Source organism: Leptosomus discolor, chromosome 6 (assembly GCF_034619465.1).
Source record: "Leptosomus discolor isolate bLepDis1 chromosome 6, bLepDis1.hap2, whole genome shotgun sequence".
NCBI lineage: Eukaryota > Metazoa > Chordata > Aves > Leptosomiformes > Leptosomidae > Leptosomus > Leptosomus discolor.
The window spans coordinates 61,074,473-61,102,178 of record NC_141396.1 but is presented as its reverse complement, the minus strand read 5'-3'; the positions used below and the strand labels follow the sequence as shown (position 1 = coordinate 61,102,178).

General features: G+C 39.6%; 1 protein-coding gene across 5 annotated transcripts; it reads right to left on the bottom strand.

The window, feature by feature from the left end:
* Positions 1-1,198: 1,198 nt before the first annotated feature.
* On the bottom strand, positions 1,199-25,155 carry WDR48 (WD repeat domain 48). Of its 5 annotated transcripts, none has more exons than XM_086466494.1 (19): positions 25,108-25,155; positions 16,850-16,990; positions 16,460-16,538; positions 16,073-16,179; positions 15,857-15,986; positions 14,023-14,111; positions 13,031-13,132; positions 12,436-12,660; positions 11,011-11,085; positions 10,560-10,662; positions 10,154-10,251; positions 7,469-7,576; positions 6,976-7,072; positions 6,353-6,448; positions 5,163-5,268; positions 3,625-3,712; positions 2,976-3,052; positions 2,138-2,330; positions 1,199-1,520 (listed from the first exon to the last, which is right to left on the bottom strand). In XM_086466494.1, exons 1-19 carry the CDS (start codon positions 25,153-25,155, stop codon positions 1,425-1,427), a joined length of 2,058 nt encoding a protein of 685 aa, XP_086322620.1. In that variant the 3' UTR covers positions 1,199-1,424. The 5 variants fall into 5 exon arrangements, with proteins under 5 accessions (XP_086322620.1, XP_086322621.1, XP_086322622.1 ...); XM_086466495.1 differs by having other exon boundaries at positions 16,097-16,179; XM_086466496.1 differs by having other exon boundaries at positions 16,097-16,154; positions 16,462-16,538.
* Between the last annotated feature and the right edge of the window lie 2,551 nt (positions 25,156-27,706).

The window sequence follows — 27,706 nt, the reverse complement described above, 5'->3', positions numbered from 1 at the left end:
TGCAGAAGGTAATGATTTGACTATTTTTGCAAATAAAATACGGTGAAAAATACTTTACTTTTTGTTTGACCAATACAATCCCAGTAATACAATTTATTGGGACTTTCTTTAGGCCTCAACCTAAATCTTGATAGCAAGATACAGGAAGGGCAAGAGCATATGTCTCCTGAAGAAACTCCAATAATATACTGCCCTGTGAAGGCACTTGTGCTTCTGCTTCAGACAAGAGTCATTTTTTACACAATTTCTTTACGAGGATTTGCAATTTGTTCTGGCTACAAATGGTTTTCTGGGACAGCCCCACATTTTCTCACGAAAAGCCGAAATGCCTTTACCCCCTCCCCCCAATAAGTTAAACTCTATAAAAGACTATGATGAGCTCATGACAGTCACAGATTTTTAGAAACAACAGTGAAAAGAAGATCCGCATAAATCTATAACAAAAAACCAACTGCATATAAAACATCGGAAAAGAAGAATAAGTATTTTTATATCATGAATATGAAATCTGCTAAGAAGTTTCTAAAGTTTAACGTTAAACATACGAAGTTATTTTTCAGAATGGTCTGAAGTTTTAACAAAATGTCACATAGTTTTGGAGCACAGTTACCAAAAATTAGACCAGTGTGTCTTTAGAACACCTAGGACACAGTGCAGGAAGTAGTTATATATATTTAAAAAAAAAAAATAATTCTCTCTAATTGCTGCAAAGCACGTTCACTCTATTATGATGCACAGCATCATGGACTGACCCTGCTACAGTATTTATCTAGTGTTCTTATTCTGCATGTCAACAGCTCTCTAAAGCAACAATTGTGTTGCAGTATTAAATAATTCCAACGTTAACCCTTCATTTGCAATTACGTGGGCCGATTCTCTCAAGTATGCAATACCTGTTTTCTGTTGGTTTTCTTTTCCAAATTTCTTTAAGTGTTAGAAATGTTTGAGTAACCTGTGAGAAATCATTGTAGGAACTTTAGGAATGGAATGTACTAAAAATACCTCGTGTGCAGTTCTGAATTATGTTGTGAACACAGCGACTAATATGGCCAAAACTGTTTCGTATCAAGCATGAGCAGATGAGGATATCATGTTTTGGAAAAATAAAAGCAAAAAGGAGGAAGCAAAAGTCTGCACTGGATTATCATCCATTCTCTGTACACCTCACACAACACGAACCACTCGGGGACTTCCCATCTCATTGGCTGAGACTAGGACAGACTTTAGTTTAAGTCATATAGATTTTTTTTTCCTCTATATTACAGATCTATTAGTCACTTCAATTAAATGTATACTTTCCGTCCATACTGAGTCATTAGAAGTCTCATCTACCTTAGGGGTTCAGTGGGCTTCTATAGTACTACTCTTGGAACCAGTACAGTATGGTCAAGTAAATAAGTAACCATTTGGGTCCACCACTCCCTTCACGTCGACTTCTGGCGATAATGAAGCGTCAGGTCACCACCACTCTTCCAAATGAAATGCTTTACAGTTCGAAGGTCCATATTCGGATCCAAAACCTAAACAGTAAAAAATTCATTTTTCATTCCACGGATCTGCGAGACTGTCAGCAATCCAAAGATAAAGCACTCTGGTTTGTGCATACGGGTGAACCGGACTCACAGGTGAACCATGCAAAGGCTCACACTGTTCAACGAGCAAGTAAACCTGAGGTGTTACCGAAAGGTTTTAGCAACATAACACGTAACTTCATATTACAACCACCTCCTCAATATTTAATCTTCATGCACTCACTACACAATTCGTGATTTTAAACTCTGCTAGAAATGTAGAATTCAAAAGATTAAAAAAAAAAAAATGCTCTAACGGAATTCTGAGGAGGTGTATGGAGTCCATCTGTTGGGTATGAGTAAGTTACCCTACAAAGGCTGCTGGCCAGACCAAACTGAACAGGCATACTGTATAAATTCTTTGATCCACCTATCTGCAGCTGTCTGAACTTGTGTCAGCGGTAAGTTAACATGATGTCAAAACTCAGGTTTTTTAGTAATTTACTCAGTTTTAAAGGTAACAGATAATCTACAGCATAGTTTGAGACCAGTCGTCAGAAATTCACACCTGATTCATTGCTAAGATATTGGTTTTGTTCACAGGCTAAAACGCCCAAGTACCTTACCTGGTCCTGGCACAAAAGTTCAATCTTCTCCTCTGCTAGCACAGCGATGTCCTCCTCTTTTTCTTGTTCTCCTGCTTTTTCATTATTGGAAGAGCTAGTTGTCTGAGACTCATTATCCAAGTTTATGATTTTCTCATACACGTGTTCCATCACTTTTCGCACCTGAAGCATATCACTTGCTGAGAGCCGGTCTCTAGATAAGGCAAGTGAAGTTTGGCAGGAAAAAAAAATTGAGAAACTATTTTTTATCTTCACAACACCTTAATCTGTAGCAAACTGTGCCAAAAATTGTCGCACGTGGTAGGTAGGTAGGCATGTCTGTGACATGGACTTCATATCTGAGGACCTGCACTGATGTCTAAGCTGTGCAGCTCCAAGGGACAGGCAGACTGTCTTGCATTCCCTACTGTCAGGTTTTGTACCTTTGCCTCTTAAAGAACTATTATTCATCACTCTTAGCGACAGGAAACTTAATATAAAACTGTGGTTCTGAACTTAACACAAAACTGTGGTTCTGAACAGCGTAATATGTGAGTTCCTCTGTTTTCTGATGAAACCACAAAAGACAGAAAGTCTAATTGCAGCAGTTGGTTCTTGGATATTTCTTAGCACAAGCTTAAGCAACTGCCCGCTGAACCCAAAAGAAACCCACAGTTCTTCCAAATATTCTGATATCATTCGATGTTTTGGAGCAATGCTGCTTAAATGCCTAGAAACTTCTACAAATTCATCCAGCACAATACAATTCTCTGGCAAACCGCTTGGGTTTTGGTTTCAGTTTTTTTGGAGCTTGCGATTCTCCTTCTGCAGTTTTGAGAGTCAAATAGGCGTTACTTACTTTTTTAAAGTTTTTGCCCCTGATGATGAATGAGGTTGGAGGTAGAAGGGAATCTTATTGAATTTGGGCATATTTTTCTAGAAGAAACAAATTTGAAAAGTGTTAATTTAGGATGTATTGTTAGTAGCTCCCATTTCCACCAGCTGGGATGTGAAGTATATTCAGCTCCTAGTTATCAAAAACCAAGAGAGATTCTTAATCAACATCAGCACCACAGCCAACTTCCAAATTACTCATACTCCTGAGATACTTCAATTTAGATGATGCACCTATCGTCTAGCTTTTGAATTTAAATTATCAATTATTTGAAAGGAAATTAAACAGTACCAAAAGACTGCAGCAATATGACGAGTATTGCCTGTTCCTGCGCTCCACACTTGAAAAGGATACCAGTTACACACAATGCTCTGAACTCAGAATTCTAAGACTTTCTGTCAAAAGAAAGTGAGCAAAAATACCTTAACTGGACACATCCAAAAATAATCAATCTCAAAGGGTCCTGAATACAGACCTTGAGACCACTTGTTTTAAATACAAACAGATCAAAAATTTAAAATGTAATTTTGGATCCTGTACAGTTTAAAAAAAAAAAAAGTACTTCACCTTAAAAAAACCCAACAATAAAGCAAATCTATCCAGTGATACTTACGTCCACAGTGATGTCTATTACCCATTGTGGCACAGTTTCATTAAGAAGCATAGATTCAGTTTCACCACCTGAATCCCGACATAATAACCTAAGACATACAGAAATAACCTTTGTGAATGAAAACAATTATTGTAATGTGCATTAAAAAGCTCTCAGGAGAGGGCCTGCCCTTTTAACGGGCAGGGAGCTTGAACTTGGTTAGCTGGCCCTTCACATCATCAAACTTACTGGGAAGACCAGAAAAAGTAGCTGCAGGAAGAAGAGAGATTCCTAGAGCAGAAACAGGGCAAAATCTCTCAGGAGGCTATAGGCTACAGCACAGGGAAACTTAAAAAAACTGTTTTGCTTGTGGATTGTGTGTGTTTTGAAGTACAAAACTGCCAGGAGAGGGGGAAAGGCACCTGATAGAAAGCAATTCATTTCTGCTTGGGAAAAATGAGCTTTGCACATCAAGTGTCTACTAAGCCCTCACCAAATGGAAAGAATAAAACCAATTTTAAGAAATGCACACATGCAACGCTAAAACAAAGCCACATATAATTTTATAAATGCCAATTAAGCATCTTGTCAGATGCAAGCCACCTTTTAGGTCCAGTAAGCACAGCTTGCTCCCTCCAATGGCGTCTTTTCAGTGGTCTATTGAGAACAATATGCTATGTAAGACTTAAGATCCACCAGTACAGAATGGATGCAAATACTAAGCCCCAGCTACAATGTAGATACATTGATATTGCAGCAAAAAAAAAGCAGTTTTCAAGCTGAAAAGGGTTACCCTGTTTTACTGACCAATTCGTGGGCTGAAAGTCACATAGTTTTTTGCCCTATTCAGCCTGGGAAACAAAAACAACAAATCAAACATTGCCCACCCCTCAAATTCAAAATCCTTTATGTCAGCAAATATTAAATGCTTCACAGTATCTGAAAACGTGGCATTTATTTTGCAGCACTATTAAACTGTCTCTGATGTATCATATATCACATTTAGGCTCTTTCAACGCAGAATGAAAAGAAATAGAAGGGCAATCGCTATATACACATTACAATACAGAACCTGTGCTCCTATCTGCTACAGCTGAGGACCTTCTAATGGGTCATCAACTATAATTCTGCGAGCAGACATCAACTCTCTAGTTAGTAGAACCTCCTGTCTGAGTCATTAATGCTCAAGGCCCAGCACAGCAGACCCATAAGAGAAGTTCTACAATGATCTAAAGTAGCACAATTTCATTCTAAACCAAAGTTCAGTTAACCAGCTTGCAGGAAAAGGGCACCGAAAAAGATCTCAAAGCTATGATGTACAACTAAGAACAATACACAACTTTATGCTGTAAAACCCCACACCCTGTTGATGTTCAAACTCACACACTCAGTTGGGGAACGCAAATTATCATGAGCAGCTGCTTATTTTGCCTGTCAAAGGCATGACTTGAATGTACAGCACAGAACAGCTGCAAGCATTACATTGAGGTAACATTTCTGCTTGCACAAACAAAGTGATTGTTCAGCCACTGAATTTACACTCTTTTGAGTTTTTATACCTGAACAAAGTGCGTCCTCCAGCCTCACCAAAAATAACTGGTGTATGTGGTGGCACTTGAAAATATCCATTTCCTTTCTGGACTCTGTTCTCCTGCTCACCATTCACTGTTGGAAAAAACCACACACAACAGTAAGACTGCACTAGGCCTTAACACTGGGTATACACAGATCAAAAAGTGCTTTACCACCTACAGCTGATGTATTTCACAAATTCACAAAATCATGAGCTTCATAAAACCCAAGAAAGTCCCCATCTCCACACATAGCAGGTATATAAAAAGGAACACTAGAGAGTAACTATACAGAGAGATCAGATCAATAGAGATCAACACAGGTTTGTGGAAGGCCTATTTTGAAAGCCTTTGAGAAAAGGGAAATAGAGCTCACGAGCCAAAACCTGATTACTCGTTTTCTCCAGTTCCTTCATAGAATCCTGAAGATTTGTCAAACTGAACAATACTAATATTAGAAGTCAACTGAAAAGATTCTGCTGAGACAAGACTATTTCTCCCTCTACACTGACAGGACAGAACTCTGAAGGAGGTTAGCTTTGCTCTTCTACTTGGAGTTGCCAGATATCAAAATAGTGGGCTAGTAAGCTTGGACTGACATTTCCTTGCAGTTACTGCATTCTAAATGCAACTTATTTTTAGCTAGCTATAGCAGTATGGTGTTCAAACACTGAAGAACCTGATGACACATCAGATGCCCCATGTATTATTCTAATAGCCACTGAAAACATTTTTTTTCCAATAACTCTTTTTTTTATTTTATATTGTTCATAATACCTAGAAAACTAACTGGAATTATGTTAAGAGAAAACTGGCTTATGTCGAATAACTGAACTATTGCTCTTTGCTGTCATTATCTAGGCTGTTTCTTTTCCAAGTCAAGCCTTAGTTTTGCCAGTAACTGTTTTTCATTGAGACAGCATGTTTCTGTAACTTCTGTAACTTCAGAATCATCTACTCACCTGCCCTTTTTTTTTTTTATTATTTTTTTTTTTTTTTACAGACTAGAGTTCTTAAGATTTTTGCTGATTCTCTCAGAAGCAAATTTAAAAGCATTAAAACCCAGTAGACTATAAGGCGTACAGAGACGGGTATAACACAGCAAGTCAAGTTGTATCTGTTAAAGAAACAGAATGTATGAACAAATCCTAAAAAGAATAAAGTATTAAAATACTAACCATGATTTATTTCATTTTCTTCTTCATCCATTGGATTGATATGTGTTCTAGGCCAGTACTCCAGAAGTGCTTGTAGCAGAAGCCCTCCAAGGTTTACTGCCAAGACACAGTGGGGTAAAACTTCAGTTACACACAAAAAAAAAAAAAAGTTGGCATCATAATATTCTACATTTGATCCACAGCTGAAAACTTTCCCAAAAGTTTGAGTAGCTCTGCTCCCAAAATGAACTGTTTAGGGGAGCAGAGATCTGCTTATGACAACCTCAGAGCGATACGGTACAATCCTGCAGAAGAAGCTGATTTTAGAATCGCTACTGTTGGATCACTCCCACGCAGCAACATTCTCTAGATTAGGTAATCGTTCCAAGTTTAGGAATATTACCTTCTTTGCTTCTTGAAGGTTTAAAACCAAGTTAAATAGAAAGCCTGAAGACGACTGACATGTTTCAGAAGAAAGCAAACATTCTCACTGGAGAACTCTTTGCAGAATTTAGTCTCAAGAAAATAAGCCCTAAAATCCAACCAGCCACTGACCTATGTGGCACTGGAATACTCCGAAACAAATACTGGAATTTATTCTGCTTTCCTGTCTCAATAAAACACCAGTATTAGTTAAAACTTACATTTTGGATCAGAACCATCTGGACTGCTAAATCCAGCATCCTTTGCTGAAACCCAGGCTGCAAAGCAGTCACTTTCATCCAAAGTAATTGTCAACATCTGTCAGAAAAAGACCACCAGGAAGAGGAATGCAATAGTTGTTTGATACAAAACAAGTCTATACATTTACTTTGTTCATAGTTAGCTGGGAAAACAGAACAAGGAACTGCTAAATGCACGACAGCCCATTTTGTTTACCAAACTGTATTAATTCCTATTTGGTATTGGTGGATTTCAACTGACCACACCACGAGGAAAAAAAATAAAACCCTGTTATCCAGATCTTTAAGAACTGAGGTAAAATTCGCTGTTTTGCTTCAAAATAAATCTAACCCAGCAGATAAATGGTGACTGTTTTTCAAAACTTGTAACACATTAAAACCTTTGTGAATGAACAGTACAGGAAAATATACAAAATATGACATTTGAACAACAGATTCAGGAGTTGTATCTCACCCCAGTTTTCAAGTCTACTGAGAACCAGTTTGGCACGTACACCATTTTAAATCTCTTCTTAATTTCTTCTTCAAAATCTACTTTTCCAAGGTCTTCAACTTTACACGCCTGTACACCAAAAGACATACACAAGGTTTTAAATTCTGAGTATTGAGTCCTATCAACACCTCAGGTCTTTTACTTGCCTTTCGTACACACTTGCAATGACTACAACTTACAATTTCTCCACGAGTACTGAGGTCCAGAAACACACAAAAGTTAAAGGCTCCAATTTTTCTCCAAAAATTGAACAATAGTTTCTGTGGTAAGTAATTTTTGTTTATTTCTGAGGTAGTGGCATCAAGCCAATGCAGAGGTATGGAAGTGTTACTGCATATTAATAAAGACATTTTCCCGATCACTGATCAGATCATTGTCTTCTAGCATCCTCTGTCATCCTTCTCCCCATCAGTATCAGTATTTCAGTACAACTCCACAAACACCAATATTTGTTGCAAATTTAGCAACAAATTCAGCTCCACTACTCCAATGGGAACAGCAGTGACTGAATTTGTGTGCAGATTTTTTTTTTTCCTGTTTTAGTTTATCTGTTTTATTTTACACTTTTATTTTTAAAGTTCCTCAAGTAAGTCTGTCAACATCTTGTAATCCATATGCAGTCATCCTGAAACACATGCTTTAAGCAAACTCTAAGGATTGTAACCTTGCAAGACTTATTTCTTCAAAATCCAGGAAAAGTTACAGGAAGCAAAGACTGAGGAGCGTAGCTACAGGCAAGAAAACCTCCCTCTTTTCTTCCAGCATCCTCAATAGAGCCTCAGCTTTACAGTGCAGTGATCTTACACATAAGATAACACTTTGACCTGGTGAGTAACCCCATCTCTAAAGTTAGTATGTATTTAAACATATCTAAGAGAGACTGCTGAAACCGTTACTAACAATAGAGAAAAACAATAGAATGAAGGTACAAACTAACATTAGCATTTGACTTTGGTCCTGAGATCTAGCACTGTACTGAAATATATACCAATTGTAAATTGAAAGAAAGAAAAAGCTATTCACTGTTCCACAAAAGTCATCTAGATAACTTTCAGTACAAATCTATATCCTCCAACTTAATTCCCTTCTCTCTCACTTCAGTCAGCAACTCAGGAAGTTACTGAATCTGGGCTGGAGCACTGCATAGCTCAAGACGAAAAAAAGACAGAATTTCAAACAGGATTTTGCAAGAGAAGACCCTGCTGACCATCCCACTGATGTGGGATTCCAGCCCTTTCTCTCTGCTCTGATCAATCATCGGATAAAGCAAGATAAAGAAATGCCAGGCCAAGTCTCTCTCCTCACAGGAGCAAGGAGCTCTGCTGCCTTCTGCTAACTTTCCTTCCAGTCCTGCCTTCCTACCTGCTCTCTGCCAGCTAACAAAGGATGCGGTGAGTTCATGCTCCCAGAATAATCCACAGACTACCAGTCAGCACGCTCCCTTGGGACCTGTGGGCTTGTGGCAGGACCTGAAGCACAGGTTTCCCTTTTGGAGGTGAAGGTTTCCTACGCTATTCCATTCTGCATTGGGCAGACGTGCCCACGGGCCTCTACGAGCCCCGTTTGAAACAAAACCCAACCAAAACAAACATTACTATTTGCAGAAGAGAATTCAAGGGTCTGAACTGCAGGTGAATGAAGATGTCAATACTTCATGGCATTCAGGTGAATGAAGATGTCAGCCTCGCATCAGGCAAGGATTTGAAAGCTCAGAAATGCCCCCTCCCCTTTCAAAAAGCAATCTTTGCATTATCTCTTGGGAAAGATGACTGACTTTCTACCATAGGAATCTCACACACTAAATATATATATAAAAATATATATATAAATATATATATAAAAAAATATATATAAAAAAATATATATATAAAATATATATATAAAATATATATAATATATATATAAAATATATATATAAAATATATATAAAATATATATATAAAATATATATATAAAATATATATAAAATATATATATAAAATATAAATAAAAATATAAATAAAAATATATAAAAATATATAAAAATATATAAAAATATATAAAAATATATAAAAATATATAAAAATATATAAAAATATATAAAAATATATAAAAATATATAAAAATATATAAAAATAAAAATATATAAATATATATATATATAAAAATATATAAAAATATATAAAAATATATATAAAATATATATAAAATATATATAAAATATATATAAAATATATATAAAATATATATAAAATATATATAAAATATATGTAAAATATATATAAAAATATATAATATATATAATATATATTATATATATAAAATATATATAAAATATATATAAATATATAAAAAAATATAAAATATATATAAAATATATATAAAATATATATAAAATATATATAAAATATATATAAAATATATATAAAATATTATATATAAAATATATATAAAATATTATATATAATATATAATATATATAATATATATTATATATATAAAATATATATATAAAATATATATAAAAATATATATAAAATATATATTTTATATATATATATTTTTAATATATATATATATAAAATATATATATATATATATATATAAAAAGGTACAAGATAATTAATCATCCAACAGTAGAGGCTTAATCTGAAATTATATACTTACCTTCAAGACATCCCAGTATGCCACATTATTATTTGTGTCTTTGGTTAATATGTGCCTCTTGTCGTTAAGAATGTGGCACTGAATAATACTAGCACCCCCTAGCAAACAAACGAGAATTAAGGTCACTACAGTGATTTTTTTTTTTTTTCCCCCCCTTAATATCACATTAAATTAAACTGTACCACACAACATGTGTGCTGGCTCTTTGGTTTCACTATTTTATGTAAGACTTGGATATCGCCAAGGTTTAAACACTATTTTAACTGTAACTAACACTAGACAGATGATCACCACATTGTCTTTGTTCCTATCGAGTATCTAAAACTTGAGCCAAAAACTTAAAGATCTACCATTTCTGCTAATGGCAACAGATTTTCTAAGGTACTCTGGGAAAACAGCTGTTTACCTTTTATAACTTGGTCAGGCTGTGTACACAAGGGTGGTATAGGATTGGTACAATCATTATCATAATCTCCAGATGCTCTAAAATTATGAATTCCCTTCAAAGTCTAGAGAAAGAAACAAAATAATGACATTCATAAAAATCTATAAACTTCACTTTTATCTGTGAGTAACAACTGCCAGTTCATGCTGCTATTTGGATGTTAACCGTCCAGTTTTGAGTAAGATAATTTAGTTCGAAAAGCAGCATAAATAGATAGCAAAGGAAGTAATTCAAAGCTTAATGCCTTTTGATCCATCTCAATATTAGCCTTTCATGATTTTTTTAAAGGAAGCTTACAGATCATAGCAAGTCACAGTCAAATTGCAAGCAACAGTCCAACAGTTCCCAAACCAAGACTGCAAATCCCACGACTACTTAGCTGAATTGACAGAGTGTAAAATATATCACTTACCCATTTATTCACAGAGGATTTAGTTGTTGCGACCCAAAGTGCTGGAGGAGGATCAGCTGATCTATCAAGTTCCATCTAAATAACGAAACCACAGATACTTTCAGGCATGCTTAACTTAAATTTCCCTTGTGCAATTAATATTTGCTCTGTGTAGGCCTGCTCCCACACTTGGATGTATCTCAGAAACAGCACTACTTTCAGTTTACGAAAGAAATACAAAGTTTAAATGAAAAATAGCTAAGCTGCAATATTTGAAACTCCAGAGAAATTATTTCAAATATTCAACAAATAAATGCTGGACATGAACAGCAGATGCAATGTGTCTGAACACCCAGTATTTAAAGTTGCTTCTAGCATGATGCAATCTTGTCTAATGGACAATTTGATAAGTACAATATTTTCTGAATTACTTTGCATTCAGATACTTCATATGGTTAAAAAAAAAGAAAGTAAGAAGTTCTGTACTAATTAAAAAGCAGAACTTTATACGTTTGGCTCTGCTGTTACTTCTCCTTGGCAATAATGAATCACTGTAGCTAAGATATTAGAGGCCCTTTCTGATCTTTGTACAGCTGACCATAGCTTACTTTTTCCATTTTGAACTGTAATTTCTCAGGTTCTGACTTTTTCAAAACTACACTAATATATCCAGGATTTTAGCTGAACTAAGCCAGAGTTCCCTCACAAGGAAAGCCAGATTGCTGGTATACTGGTGTCTGTTTCAATCCCACACTCCTCACACACCTACATTCCAAGGTCATGTCACCTAGCGCTACAGACAGCAAAATAAAATCCAAAAAGCAGTCTCTTCAAAAGACTCAGACTCATGCATGCAGTTTCTCCAGCTAAAACATCATGTTTAGGTATTCAAAAAAACCCACAACAAATTTTACTCCTGGTTCCCATGGGTACGCAACACGTTCTAACACAGTCCTGTGCATATACATTGCTGCTAAGAAACGTCCATTTTTGTCTAAAGCCTTGGCAACGCTGGGTTAGTTTCTTAAAACTGTACTGAGTCTGTTAAAAACAACTTTTCATGCCTGAAGCATATTCAATTTGAGTAATACTTGAATTTGTGTATTTTAAGTAGCTGCCAGGCACTTACAATTCTTCAGACAATTATGTTTCAGATGTAATTGAGGAGACAAAGCCAAAATACTGCAGTGGTGTAGTAAACACTTGTTACCCAATACACGTTCTTCTACCAACTTACACCTCAAGCCACGATTTCATTAGACAACACGCAACACAATTACAGCTTTATACTGTGAGGTTGCCCAGAGAGGAATCTCCATCCTTGGAGATATTCAAAAGCTGCCTGGACATGGTCCTGGGCAAGGGGCTCTAGATGGCCCTGCTTGAGCAGGGGGGTGGACCATGGTCCTCAACCATTCAGTGATTCTCTGAATTAAACTCAATTACCTTAAGAACTGGTGCCTTTTCTTCACAGATAAGCACACGGATATCAGGGTTTCGTAAATCTGTACAATAAATCTTCCTGTCTCTTCCTCCTGAATAAACATGAGTGAAGGCTTCATTGACCTGCAGAGCCCAAACACCTTCATCATGGACTCGATACGTGGCTATACATCTCTGCTGCCCAAGGGACCACAGGCGGATAGTCCCATCAGAGCTGCCTGAAAGACACTGAGCAACAACCATCATACTTAAATCAAGCAGGTATTTAAGTCTCTTAAAATACTTTTTTTCCATAAAGAGCTTTCATAATTCCTATGGTTCTATTTTTCCATTAAGATGGTGCTAGACAAAGACTGGCAGTTAACAACACCAGTCACAATTTCCAGATTTTTTATGTAAACCACCCCTTCCAAACCTAGATGGACCTGGATAAAACAGAGCTTTCACCCACCAGCCTCCCTCCCTTAAGCACTAAATATCTGTAAAATGCTTGTTAAGCTACCTTCTGTAACCTATGACATACAAGAATTATATTGAAAAAGAGTAGCAACGTTTCTGCATTCTGTGAAATGCCTTTGTCTCAAGTTAAAGCACATACCTGGGTGCCATCTCTGTTCAACAGCAAAGCTTTTACGTTGTCCGTGTGCCCTTTGAGTTTCATTAGTTTCGCACAGGTTCTTGGATCCCACACCCTTAGAACCTACGTAAACAGACATTGGATAACTGGCATTAACGTCATTCTTCCCACCAATGCTTTTTCTCTACGGAAAATTAAGCCTTTCTGAATAAACTGACCCTTATTCCGAACACAGACATCCATCACCAAAACCATACTTCATTAGAACAAGACAGACATAACTAGATCTTATGCACCTCTAATAATCAGATGAGATGTTCATTGCTTGATTTTAATTTCATTTGTTCTGGCTTTTTCTGTCTTCTTCAGAAATTAAAGAATGGAAGGGACTGGAAACAGGATAATGAGATGCGGGTAAAAAAAAAAAGATACCAAGAATCCTCTTGGATGCTTTGCTGGTGTATCCTATTTTCATTTTTATAGTGACTTGGCAATAAAATTCTCTCCAGGTTAGATCAGGTAAAAAACCAACTCGCAGGGGACTTCAGGTTTCCCTTTGCTTATCAAGAGAAAGCATGGGCTATCTCTTGGGAACACTTGAGCTTCATTAGCTCACTTCATTTCCCACCTCCTGCAAGGGTCTTGCACATTGCTGGCACCCGTTCTTCCTCCCCTGTGGCAACTGCTTCCGTTTTTACAACATCTGAGTAAAATGCCCCCCAAAATCAGAGCTTTTGTGGTGAAACGTGATGATCTCTGATATAGAGAGGGCAACGCAAGATGGTATGATTGTCTCTTCTGTGTACTAAAGCCACAGGGACACATACACATCTTGAGACTGAAGCAGGTATTTGCATCCTACGCTTACACTCCCACTTAAAAAAAAGTGTCTACCCTCAGTATTGAAAACACAAAAGCTGCTACAGATATGACACTGAAAAATGAATAAAATTGTCTTTTTATAGCAAACGTTGAACTGAAATGGAATGAGCCTTACCAGATTTTTTTCTTACCTTTTCAGTGGACCCTGATACAATAACTGTTCCCATTTGATTCATTGCAAGGCTGTAGATAGAGTCTTTGTTCCCACTCAGGGAAGAAGCTATTTCAAAATAAAATTCACATTTTCAATTTTAATGCTGTCATTTGAAAAACATACTTATTGACTCAAACACAGTATTTTAGGGTATTTTAATATGCTTTTGATCCATGAAAATAGTGCCACTCTACCCCATGCATAGAGTTGCTTTAAAAAAAAAAAAAGAGACTACAGAGAGCATACTGCTTGGAAAACCCCATCCCAATTCTTAATCTACTGCTGCATAAAACCAAAGTAACCCCTCAGAGTTATGGCACCACAATTCAGTGCCAGGACCATCAAGGAACTCTTGCTCTTCTCAACTACTTCATTAGAGAATGACACTTCTATGTGATCTTATAACACACAACATTCGGATTTAAGGGCAGAGAGGTTTTTCCAAGCCAAGTAGCAGTAAAATTCCACATTATATACTAAAGGCTCTTCTCTTAGCTCAGCAGAGATGCATTATGAAGTTACACTGCAGTGCTGAAAGGTGTTACTTGAGCACAGACGCTACCTCTGTGTTAGTGAAAACCATACGGCAACTCCTCAGCAGCACAACAACCATCAGAGCTGAGGAATCCTGTACCACGGAGCCCAATCTACTTTCGGACAGATTAAACTACCAATCTCCCAACTGGGAAAAGCACAGACACAGCAAATGAAAATCATGTATTCAGAGAGTACCATCAGGCATCTCATCAAGCCTCAAAGCCATACAATCAGCATGCCAAAAAGGCTGAGAATAGCAACAAACTGTATTGCCAGCAAAAATGTCAAACTTTCTATAATGATTTACATATATTAGGGAAATAAGTTTCTAACACAGTATTTTGTGACCCAATATCATAAACATTTCGTCACAGTGGAAGAATTATGCAGCTTTACTTCAGGGTCCTCTTCACCACTAGCTATGGCCATCCAAATGTAAACTTCCAAATGAAATCTATTCTTTGTAGCCAAAATAAAGTGATAATCTTCCATTGTCCCCAGAGAATAGTCAAATGCAAAAAGCAGAACTGAAAACTCTCGAACATTCAAACACCATTCAACAACCATAATAATTTATGAAAGGATAATATAGGGAGTTATCACAAGCTGGACATCAGGAATGGAAGAGAGAATCTCAAGTGTACAGAAGCAGAACTTATCCCACAATAAAAGCAAAGCTCAACTCCACCCTCTTCTGGAAGGGACTACCTCTCAAAAGCAAAGTCTCTCCACTTAATTTACATTATGGCTATGCTGACTGCAAGACTCTTTAAAGATAGCCTTCCTTTTAATGCTGGCTTGTGTACATTGCTTCCCTGCAATCAGATAGGAAATAAATGCACAAGGAGCTGTATCGCACTTTTTGCGGCACTTATACACACAAAACAACCCTCACAGAACAACCAAACCATAATATCCAGAAAATGCACTGACAAATAACTTAAGGGGAAAATTTCTGTAATGGGTTAGTTGAGGAGCAAAAAGCTTCTGAAGCTGAAGTTCTGTCAAGTTCCAGAGAACACGAGCACGTTACATTTCAGGAGAAAATGGCCAAAGAGACCTGGCCTCTACTCTGAACGCCATGACTGTTGGCGGCTCTAGATTTTCAGCTATTATGTAATGCAACAAACGGACTGAGTACTTACTAAACCACCTTAAAATTTCTTGCACATTTTTACGTACACACAGAAACTGGTGTCTATAGTTTTAAACTGATCTCACAGATTATGCCACTCAAAATGCAGTGCGTTTGCCTCCCCTCCCTAGGCACCTACTTGTTACGGTGTTATTTGAGGCAGTCAGTGCTGTTAGAGTATTTACATCCCAGAGGAATATCTGTCTGTCCAGCCCGGCAGATGCTACCAGTTCTTTATCTTTTGCATATGCTAAGGCTTTCACATAATCCTACAACAAAGTAAATATAAGAACACGAATCAACAACATTATCCATTTGAAGACTACATCTTAATATTTGTGATAACAGTGATAACATATTTACAGCTAATGTTTTTCACCTTATGCGTCCTTAGTGTTGACATGCAAAATCCCTTGTGTGCATTCCACACTTTAACAGTAGTATCTGAAGAAGCAGATATCACTAAATTGGAAAGAAGAAAGAGTGAACTTTAATGGCTTACATATTACTTCAAAACGTATTACTACTACTCTAATTTGCTTCTCAAAAAGATTAAAAGAATCATTTATATACACATTCAAATTTTCATTAAAACATCTGCTTACACTAGTTATCAGATTTACAGTGCACATCACAAATTAATTTTACTGCTAAGAAAAGATGCAAAATAATTAAAGCCGCACATAATTACTTTTATACACAATTTCTGAATACTGTCGTTTTCAAACATTTAAGTACTTACATGTTTTACCATTGCAGCAGAGCACAATATCATTTACCCAATCTGTGTGATGTTCCATAGATGCTATATAAGGGTCTTGCTGCAAATTAAGAAAAAAAGTTCAAGATCTCACAACAAACGGAAAAGACTGTGACTATCAGATCAGATATTTTCTTCTGCCTTCAAATCGATCTGCCTGTGAGTTGCTTGAACTCACTATTCCAGAATCTTTTGAGAAAGAACTAAACAGCTATGCAAGATATCAGAGTATGAACAATATCAAAATGATTTTCCTATTGTAATAATCAGCAGCTGTTAAAACCAGTATCAGATGTACAGTTGTAGGCAGCTTACTAGCATGGTAACTCAGAGAAAAGTAGTTTTAGACGTAGGAATCCTCTCCTGACTTACCTTGTGCTGATTGACACTCCATATCCTTATAATAGAGTCTCGGCCTGCTGTGAAGAGTCTGTTTAACGCTGGATCCAGCTGAAGTGCATTTACCCCGTTTCGGTTATACTTCTCCACTTCATCTCTAATCACATAGGAAACCTAAAACACATTTACACAAATCCAATTATGGTATTAAGATACTGACTTGGCCATAAAATCCTAACACCTAATTTCATCTTTGTGAGGTACTTGGGTTGAAAATAGCAAGAGCTTTGCAAGCGTTAAATAAGTCTGTCAGTTTGAGAGTTACTAACACTATATCTCAGCCATAACCCCTGCCCCCCAAAACCGGGGAAGAATCCTAGAGAACACACCAGCAGTGCTAGATCTGGAGCCCATAGGATTATTCAATCATTACAACTCGAGCTTAGACCCAGAGAATCCTTAACTCAATTCCCTGCGCTGCACAGATATTCTGGGTGATCTCAGACAACACACTGAGCTTGTGTCTCACTTCCTAAGCAGGTTTCATGGTTTCTATAGCTGGGATGACGGTATTTCCCAGACTCACAAGGGAGAGGGTATGGTCACTAAGGATTACAAGGCATTGAAAGACTGCAGATACATATTCTAGCCACTTCAGGTGTCGCTATCATTTTGAAACAGTTTTTTAAAAAGTACCTACTTCAAATATAAGAGAAGCACAAATATCTACTGCTCCTTCAGACACATTATTCCTTCAGTTTCTTTCCTTCCGTATTTGACAGTACTGTGTGCATACGTTATTTCATTGCCGTGTTCAGAAACACTAAAAGCAGATTTAAGGAGACATATTGCAAAAGCTACAGCACTCTCCATTACGACTGTTCAGTAAACACAATTATGAGGCACTGCAGTTTCTCCAGAGCTATCCCATTCACTCTGCTGCATCTCTCCTTATCACAGGGTTGATGCATTACTATGAGGAAAGCTCTCACACTTAGAGAGAAGGAGGGGAAGCTGCCAGCTACGCCTCTTCCCAGAATCTGTAAAATGTAATCAGAGCAACAGGGTAAAATTTTAGGTTGGTATAACCCAATCTGCCCACAGCAGGAATCATTTGGATACGTAAGTACTAGTGTTTTGAAAACATTTTCAAGGAGGAGTCTTGGGCTAGAGATCCGAAAGCAATTTTTCACTCCAATAACTGCATTACAGCAGTATAAAGAACATGTTTTGTAGATCAGATCTCCGTTACACAAAATAAAACCAACTAATTAAAATGTTCAGTAGTCCTTATCTTCAATGGCAAGGAGACATTGAACTCTCATTTCTTCAATACATTTTACAGCATCTCAGAACAGAGAGGTCCATTTGGTGAATGTGGGCAACACCTCAACTGAATTATCCCATCCCAGTGCAGCACAGAAAGAGAACTGATGCTTCGAGAGAGCACGCACCCAGTCCCGTTCTCTGTTTTAGAAACGGCTGCAACAGACCTGTCGGTCTATAGACCAACAGTGCAGGATCAAAATTAAGAGCTCTTGAATCCTTCTGCCTTAATACTCTCCACTACCATCCCACAAGTCCTTTACTACATTTATTACGTTATGTCCAACGTTCTTAAAAGCACTTCTTGCTCATAGTCTTTGTTAGCCACTCGCAGTCCTTGCAGTCACAGCTCTTCCTCCCAGTTTCAGATTGTGTCCTAATTTCCAACACTTTCAGCTTCTCTCACCCATTCCAGACTCATCCATAATATTCTTGCTAACCGTGCTCAAGTCTCCACCTACACACAGCTTCAAAGATGTCAGAGAGAAGACACTGCCAACCACACACAATAGTGTTATGTTAAAACACTTAAAATATTTCAGATTTTTTGAGGGTTTTCTTTTGGTTTTTGGGGTTTTTTTTGGTTGGTTGGTTGGTTCTTTTTGTGATGTGACAGCAAGACGTGTGTGGAACTCCTCACCAGGGCTTGATCATATCATGTCTATGCTGCTAGAAGACCTGCACAGACTACTTGAGTAAAAGAATGTTACAAACATAGTCAAGGTTTAACGCGATACAAAACACAAGGCAAAGGGATGGCCATCAAATTCACACTGCTTTCAAACTCTCTGAACAAAGGTAATGAAAATATTCAGTTCAAATTAAGTGCGAGCAGACAAGGCACAAATTAAAAGAATGTAAAACCTAAAGGTCAGTAGATCAAATTTGATGTTAGTTACTGGGGAGAACAATGTCTTCCTGAAATATACTGTGAGGCTCAAGATCAGCAGGGCCCCTTCAGCACTTGCTTCTCCAAACTGCTAGCAGGGCATTTTTTGACAAATCTTCAATTTTTGAATTAATTCCCCTTCAGTCAGCCACCACCCATATTTGTTATATTTTCAGGTATAACATACAGCTCTTTATTCCACTCATAAATAAGATTGTCAAACTATGTTAGTCACCCAAGCATTTTAAGAAGCTTTTTGCTCATAATAATGTTACTTTTTTAATTTACAGGAGTTCAAATAAAGAACAGCCATAAATATCTATTTTAAGAATTCAAAAAAGCAAATGGTGGCTTACTCTAGTAAATAAGGTACTTTTCGTATATGATTGATACAGGACTGTGGAAACTGAGAGTCATATTCCTGTGTTAAACTTGACAGAAATAGTGCCATTTCATAATTTCTTAAAATGGAATGGATGAAATATTTTCTTGCTAAAATAGAGAACTAAATATTGTTCTTAACACAGAAACTGGCAGTGAAAAAAGCTCATAGAGATCAGATGTAGTAAAAGAATTTTCACTTCTTTCTGTAATGGAATTTGCACGACTACAAGATTTCCATCTAGAAGACCTTGAAACTGGGGCTGTCGGCTCAACTGGGCACTGTTTTTCCATCGTTCAAAGTTCTTCACCAGGGAAGACTGACAAGCGTTTCCCACTACCACCAGTACCAAAATATTTAAAGAAAGGTCAAATTTAATTTGCCCTTTATTCCTTTTAATAACATGAATTTAGTCAAACATCTCTTGAAAAGTATTGTTTATATTTTAAGAAAACTGAAACAGAGAGGAATTACATTGTTTCAGGGTTAATGAGTCTGGGGTAGATCTGAGAGCGAATGCCAGATCTTAGTACCAGTTCAGCATTAAACATAACATCATCCTTCTTTCTTCCTGTGAGAAACTTGACAAAGTAACTGCTCTAACAACTGAATTAAAAATAAAAAGATTAAAATCTTATTTATTACTGTTCCATTTTTTCTGTGTATGTGTAAATACATGACAGCTTTGATGGGAAAAAAGACGGCAAAACCCCAAAAAAACACTTTGACACTTATAAAATTACCCAGCAATGACTGCTACTGTTCATAGAATTCAACCAGTTACTCTTGTCTCTCCTCAGACTTCAAATTCTACAAAGTTTTATTTTCCATCCACAGAAGGAATAATATAAACTATCTCAAAAATTTAAGATGCAAGAGTAAGAAGCAAAAGAAATCCCTATGGTATAAAGAATAGGTAATGATGGGAAGAAACTGAGAGCCATTTTTCAATGATAAAGGCAGTTCCAATACAAATTAACCATATGCTGCTTAAAAATATTAATTTTTTTTTAAATTACTAATACGAAAAGCACAAGGGGAGAAAATCAAGATGAGAGAAAATAACTTTGTGGCCAGAAAGTTTATTGGCTACCACACCACCATTTCAAAGGAATACTGCTATTTGAGCAGTTAGGGAAGGACAAGAGAAACCACTTTTCATGAACAAAATTTGAACAGAAAGTGATGACTATGGCACAAAAAAGGACTCTCCAGCTCCCACTGGCAGCTTAACGACATCTTAGTAACTGTCAGCTGCTTACAATGAAAATACTCGCATTTCTTTTCTCATCCAAACAAAAAGTGTTAAATTGTCCACTCTTGCAACCCAGTCATTGAGACCAAAATAAACATCTTCTACATTAAAAAAGAACTAGAACAAGACACACAGAATACGTGGCTGAACTGAAAAAAACCTCAGAAGACATTTGCTGCACACCACATGGAATTTAGAAAGAGAGGTGGAACACCAGAAGCATGCAGGCTTGTACTCAAATACATACATTATATATTAACACACAGGGAAAAATTCAGGGTTCCGTAAAACCTGTGGAAAGGGCGTTGAAATGCCTCTCAACACCAGCAACTTAAAATGGATCAATAAAACAACAGCAACCTGATTTAAAAGACCTGACACTTGTGTTAAGAGTGGCAGGCAGCAGGCAAGTTCTGAGAAGTTCACTAGGATGAACAGAGGAAGACTGCTCAGAACCCACGTGTGGTTGCCCTGTATTTTTATTTTGGGGAAAAAAAGGTCGGAAAGTGTTTTTTGATTGGGTTTTTTTGAGTGTCATTGAGTGTAAAACTATAAAAACTATTAGTAAATATAATAAACGTACAAATACAAAAATATTTATCCAAGTATGTGTGTACACACACATATCTAAACAATGTCAAAGCAACAGGCTTTTGGCTGAGAAGAAACGGGTGTGACAAAATGCACCTCTGACCCGCAGCACACACCTCTCCACCCCTCCAGCTGAGGTCCTGCGTGCGGCCTCGAGAGGACGGCGAAGGCCACCAGGAAGCTCCCGCTCCAAGCGCCAACTGCTGTTTGCTTCAAACGGGGCAGAGCGAGAGCACGTTACCGCTCTGTGCGCTGCGTGGATCCACAGTCGGTGGCAAACCACAACGACGATGATGAGTATGATACAGACCATCGTCGTTTTATTGCCATGATGGTCTGGGAGGGGCAAGATTTGCGGCATATGAAGTATTTTAATAACGACCAAGGCCTTTTACATTTATACCGCTGTAGCTTTTATACACTCCCATAACGAACAAGAATCTTTCAGTGCAGCAGCGCACAAACATTACAAGGGGATGGACACTCATTATACAGAATTTCTGGGATTCAGTACCCTAAATGGATCAGGACTAATCATTTTAATGACTATCTAAGAGCTCCGGAGATACGTCAGCAGATGCATTTCAGCACCCAAAGCCAAGCGAATTTCTTACAGGACCTACGATGTGTTTCCTTCATGGACAACTGTATCAGCTGAGCTGAAATCTTGTTCCCCTTGTTACATTACGTGTCTTATAGCAGATCCTGTCTAATAGATGGGTAGAATCTGCTTTTAAAAATACTAGCACGCCATCATGGTGGAGGAGACGGTGAACAGCCGAGCGCTGACGGCACTCGTTCCTCGTTTGTAAGTAGAGAAAAACTTCAAAGACGCATTTGCTATTCTGAGCAATTAAACCCCTGGTATTTCTCAAAATCGCTGGAAGGATTCCATGAGATCGATATGAATTGCATCGAAAAAATGAGAGAAGCAGCAGTCAACCACCAAGGAAAAAAAAACCCAACAATCTATTGCCTCGGAATCTTTGCAGGGCAGATGTATCCCTTAAAATAAGTTAAGACCATATTGATATTTGAATTTTTATTGGGCCCTCCAGGCCCTAGGAGGTATTAAAGAAGTTAATTTTATCCTTTTACAATGGAATCAACTTACTGGCTATTCATTTGCTTAAGTATTATATGTAAAATAAATATAGTTTATATCTATTATATATAAAATACAAAAATAATGCATCTATAAATTTTAGTAAGTTACAGCATACAAAATCCAGTGCACTTCTAATAAATAGTAATATTAAAAAATCAGTAGCTGAAATATTCCCTTAACATAAAGGGTTTTTTGTTTCACTACTTTCTGCTTGTCATAATGCAGTATTAGTGCATAAATACGACAAAGTCGGTGCAAAAGATCTTATTCTGTACAAGACTTAAAGACGAAAAGGATTTAAAATTCATGCAATAATTTCATAATAAAGACGCTGATCCAGATCACTTGCGGCAAAATTCCCATGTTCTGTCGACAGGTTTTGAGTGCGGGGGCAAATTTACTCCGGCCAGGCAGCAAGTTTGGGAGAGCAGTTACAGTGCAGCCCCTCAAGGGCAGCTACTTCAAGCCACATCCTGAAAAGTGGCTTCCTCTTGACTTAATCCACAGCAAAAGATGTTGTGAAAGCTACAACGTATGGCCACCTGGTTCTCACCACAAGGCAGCGTGACACACCTCTGCGTCCCTGTGCCCTTCCCAACTCAGACCTCGCTGCTGCAGCCTTCAGACACGCAGAGCCAAGCTTTGAGGAACAGCCTGCTGCTGCACAGTTCAAATGCCCGACTTACAATGCCTAAAAAAAGAGGTTTAATTATTTAAATGTATTTATTTTGAGGCCTAAACCACCTATTCCGCTTAAACCCTTATAAACATACAATTAAATGCCTAAACACCCTAAACTGACTATTTTGGATGGTTCTGCTTACCAGTAAAACAGGTGCATCCAAGGTAATAATAGTTCTGATTTCCATAAACTTCAACTAGCTCTCCTGCCATGTAAGGAAGCAAGTTCCTCCACGCCCCAGAGGGATTTTTTCAAAAAGCTTCTTCCCCTGGCCTCATCGGTTTGGGAGAAATTTCTCCCTGCCCCCTCTCTCAAAAGCTTGATGCAGCAGCACCCTAAATGCTCAGCCATTGGGGAGCACAATAAACCATTAGTGGTTTTAACTTCCCATCAGTGGCTGACGGATACAACAGCCACTTAGAATTCCATTACGTGAACAAAATCCTGTCTCTAACCAAGAAGGTGAAATAATCAGAGTGCAAGAAAACACCTAGCTTCTACTCAAGGCTTTATATACACTTAGAATATAACCAAAGTTATTGTCTGCAGATCTAGACTTACAATGTACTGGCTGAGACACAGACCTGCAGTCCATGAAGGGAAAAAAACCCATGCAACACAATGAAAGCGGAAAAGAAAACATCATAAACCAGCACAAAACCACCTGTAAGTACAAGCTTTTGAGCTAAGCAACGTTCGGAAAGGAACGCAGTAGTCGAAAAAGAAACAACGAACTCTTTGAAGCACGTTGCTGTCAGGGAAATAATACTTCATAAAGAAATAAGGCTACATCAAAGAAATCTGTAGTCACCATAAAATCCCCCTCCTTAGGAGAGCAGCCTGCAAAAACCTGTTTATGGTACATGCAATGAAATCAATAAGGAGATATTATATTTCAGATTCTTTGTATTTTAAAGAATGTCAGAGGGTTGGGTTTTTTTTGGTTGGGGAATTGGATTCTTTATCCAGTATTGATTGCTCACCTTAACCATAAAAAACCACTAAAGGCTATAGGGAGGTGAAAGTTTCCTCTGTGTGCTAAAACGCTAAAGATGTTTTCAAAAAACCAAACCCACCTCTGTTTGGAAGGACCCTACCGCTATTTCAGGCTTAATCAATATTTCTTTTAATCACAGTGGATAAATACATCTGAAACTTGCACTTGCCACTAGAGGTAGGCAGCTTTGCACCTTGATAAAGCATTAAACCTTTTCCACCGCCAAAGCTGTAAAAGTGTTTAAAGTGCTGGTAGCATCACAGACCAGAGAAAACAGTTGAGGACCATAATAAAACCATTTCCGTGACCTTTACTGTTAAAGAGTCTTGACTTTTGACACACGTTTCAGTTATTCCAGTCTCCACCAAGGTCCTCGTAGCCACACAGGAGCCCACACCACGAGGCCTGATCGTCTCTCAGGTGAGCTGCGAAAGTTTACACCCATCGGACAGCCCAGGCCACGGTCTTCTTTGAAGAAACGCTGACCGGAGCTGGGAAGGGCAGACGGGCGGGTGGTTCACCTCCGCCTCCTCCGGGCTGGGGCCCCGGGCGCCCCCCGGCAGCCGGCGGCACCTCTTCCCCCTCGGCCGGCCAGGCCGCGGTGCCGAGGGCAGCCACTCGCCCCCTCCACGGGCGTTAGCGGAGGCGGGGGAGCGCCACTGGGGGGGTGTGGGGGTGTCTCCCTTCACCTCAGGGTCGTAGGGAAAGGGAAGGAGGCGACTGCGTTGCCATAGAAACCCCCAATCCCTGCCCCCACCCCCCAGCCGAGCGCAGCCGCTGCCACAGCCCCTCCGGGCCGGGCGGAGGCGTCGCCGAGGGGAGCCCTCCCCGGCCCGCCGCCCTCCCGCCGCTCCCCGCCACCTGCCCGCCGCCCCCGCCCGCTGACCCCACCCCCGCCACCGCCCCTCTCCCGGGCCGCGCTCCGCCTCGCCGCCGCGACTTGTTGTTCTCCTCCTCCTCCTCTTCCTCCCGCCGGGCCGAGCCGGGCCGCGCCAGACCCCGCCGCGCACCTTCCCTCCCCCCCGCAGCGCCCCCCATCCCGGGCCCTGCCTCGCCCTCACCTGCACTTTCCGCCGCCCCGCCGTGTTCTGCCGATGATGCGCCGCCATCTTGCATGTTGACACTCTGATGTCATTTCCGAGGCGGGCAAGCAGGCCCCGGAAATCCCGCCCCTTTCCCCGCTCCGAGCCCGCTCAGCGGGGGGGGGGGGGGGGGGGGATGTCACCGCCCGAGGCGTTGCTAGGGGAACGGCCGGAGGGGGCGGGGCCGGGGAGGAGGCGGGGCTAGCGCTCCACCCCTGCCCGCGGGGTCCCGCCATGTTCTCCCCGGCGGGGCGTCCCCCCTGTCCCCCTCCGGCAAGGTGTGGGGCCACGGCCTTACCCCTGCTCCTGCTATAACCAGATCTGAATTTTGAGTGGCTAATTACTTTGTATTGATAATTAATTGGTTTTGATGAACAACTAACGTCTTCTATTTAATTATTTCCTGATTCAATTCGTTCACATTATGGTGAGCAATAGACCAAACCTCAGTGGGGCTCGGAGACAGCAGCTGCAGGCCTGGCGAAGACGGCCAAAGCTGCTGCGGGGTGTGAAATTGTACAGAGCGCAGAACGGGGAGGCGGGGAGACGGGTACAAGGGGTGAAATTGTAAATTCTCAGCTCGTTATCTTATGGGATGGAACCGTAGAAACGAAGGAATGTGGCTGTGAAGACTCTCACATCCTCCCCATGCTAATTCGTGTGTCAGAGATTTTGACCAGTAAAATAACCAATGATTATATTAGTATAGGAATATTAATAAAGTTATTTAATAGGGTGGACCAATCGTCGTAAATGTTAAAATTAATAGCGGGCATAACATGCACGCTTATGTTAAAATATGTTAAAGATCATGACTTTGCAGAAAAAGGGTATAAAAACGTTGAATTTTCGATGTAACTTTGAAGCGCATTAGCTGGAGCAATCCCCCGCGCTTCCCAGCGCTGCCATGAAGAAACGCCGGCTTCCCTGCCACGGTGTAGGTAAGTTGGTCGTGATGGCGACTCTCCGCCAACACTCCTGCCCTTGCCCCTGACGTGCGGCAAACGGACTCCACAACCTGCGAGATTGTAAAGTAGGTGTGTTTATTCAGCGCTGGGCAGCACGGGGGGTAGTCCCACCAAAGTCATGCGCGCCCCAACGCGGCGACTTGTCTCGGATTTATACAGTCAGATGCTACATATCCATAAGGTTTCCCAATACGCCTATACATATGCATAACCTATCCCCGCTTCGTATTAAAATTAGTTCCAAATGGTCATTTCCATAAACTCCCCCTAGCTGCGCTTGCGCAGTGCCTTCTTGTGGTGGTCGTCGGGGGTCGTGGAGATGAAGGCTGATGGCTCCTCTTCGCCGCCACTGGTAACCCCTTGTTCTTGCGCAGACTCAGTTGCTCCTTGGCTCTTGCCCAAACCATAGGCTTGGTTTTAGTTGGTTCTTGAGGCATCCCCCAGGTTCTTATCAGGAACTGTCCTTGTGTGGAGCCATAAATCTTCGTGGCTCTGTGAGTTTATCAGGAATTGTCTTTTGTAAGGGGCCACAACATTCCTTGCTTCAACTAGTTTGTACGGTAGTCAGCAAAATATTAAGTGCTTATCCATTAGCTTGATTCTTTTGGGGTTACACAGCAGTCTAGCTCATCATTAAGCAATAATATTTCCACCAAAATTTCTTTAATCCCTTAACCCCTTCCCTCACCCCTGCTCCTGCCCCTGCTGCTGCCCGCGGGGTGTCCTCTCTCCCGGCGGTGCCCCACGGGCTATGGCCACCCCTCTGGAGGGCTCCGCTGGGGGCTGAGGCGGGCAGGCAAGGCTGGTGCTGGGCGCCAGCCCTGAGACAGGGTGCGGGCGGCCCTGCTGCTGGGGTGCTGGAGGCTTTACACGTGCCCTTGTAGTGCCCGGGTCCCCCGTGTTCTTTTTAAGGGTCTGTGGCGGGGGGGCGAAAGCCAGATCGTGTCCCACACCTTGTCCGAGGCTGCCCCTCCGAGGGGGTTAGCGAAGACTCAACTCGCTTCCCCAGAGGACCAGGAAAAATGGTATTGTCTAATGAAAAAGGATTCTTGAAAATTGAATGATGCTATGAAATCTCACAGTTTTCCAGAGATGCTCCCCCCCCCCCCCAATCCGACATGTCTCTGGCCCTTTATTAATGCAAAGAGTGTTCCGCTGCAGCGGTGACAATGTTCTGGGTGAGGATCTGTAGGAAGTTGTGTACAGGACTGGCTTCTTGGCACACGTTTTTGTTATTATGTATAATGGTTACTTCATTGTGGTAGAACAGTAAAGGTGCTAATAATTAGTGAAAAAGTTGTATTGTGAGAGAAAAAAATGTGTAAAGGGATAAGGAAAAAAGATAGATTCAGATATTCACATTCTTTTGCAGTGCTGGTTGCAATGGTAAGTAGAAGACCCAATGGCCATTTACTTCTGCTAATTTAAACTGCTTATCTCGATACAGATCACGTTTTCTAGCATGAATGCACAGTGTCCTCATCACAATTGCAAGTGGAGGATGTGATTCTTTGGTGAGATCTGCCTTGACTGAAGTCCTTCCTTAACTTCAGTATTTCTACTATTTTACCTTGTCACAGCAGCGGGAAGCACATGATTTAAGGCATCTC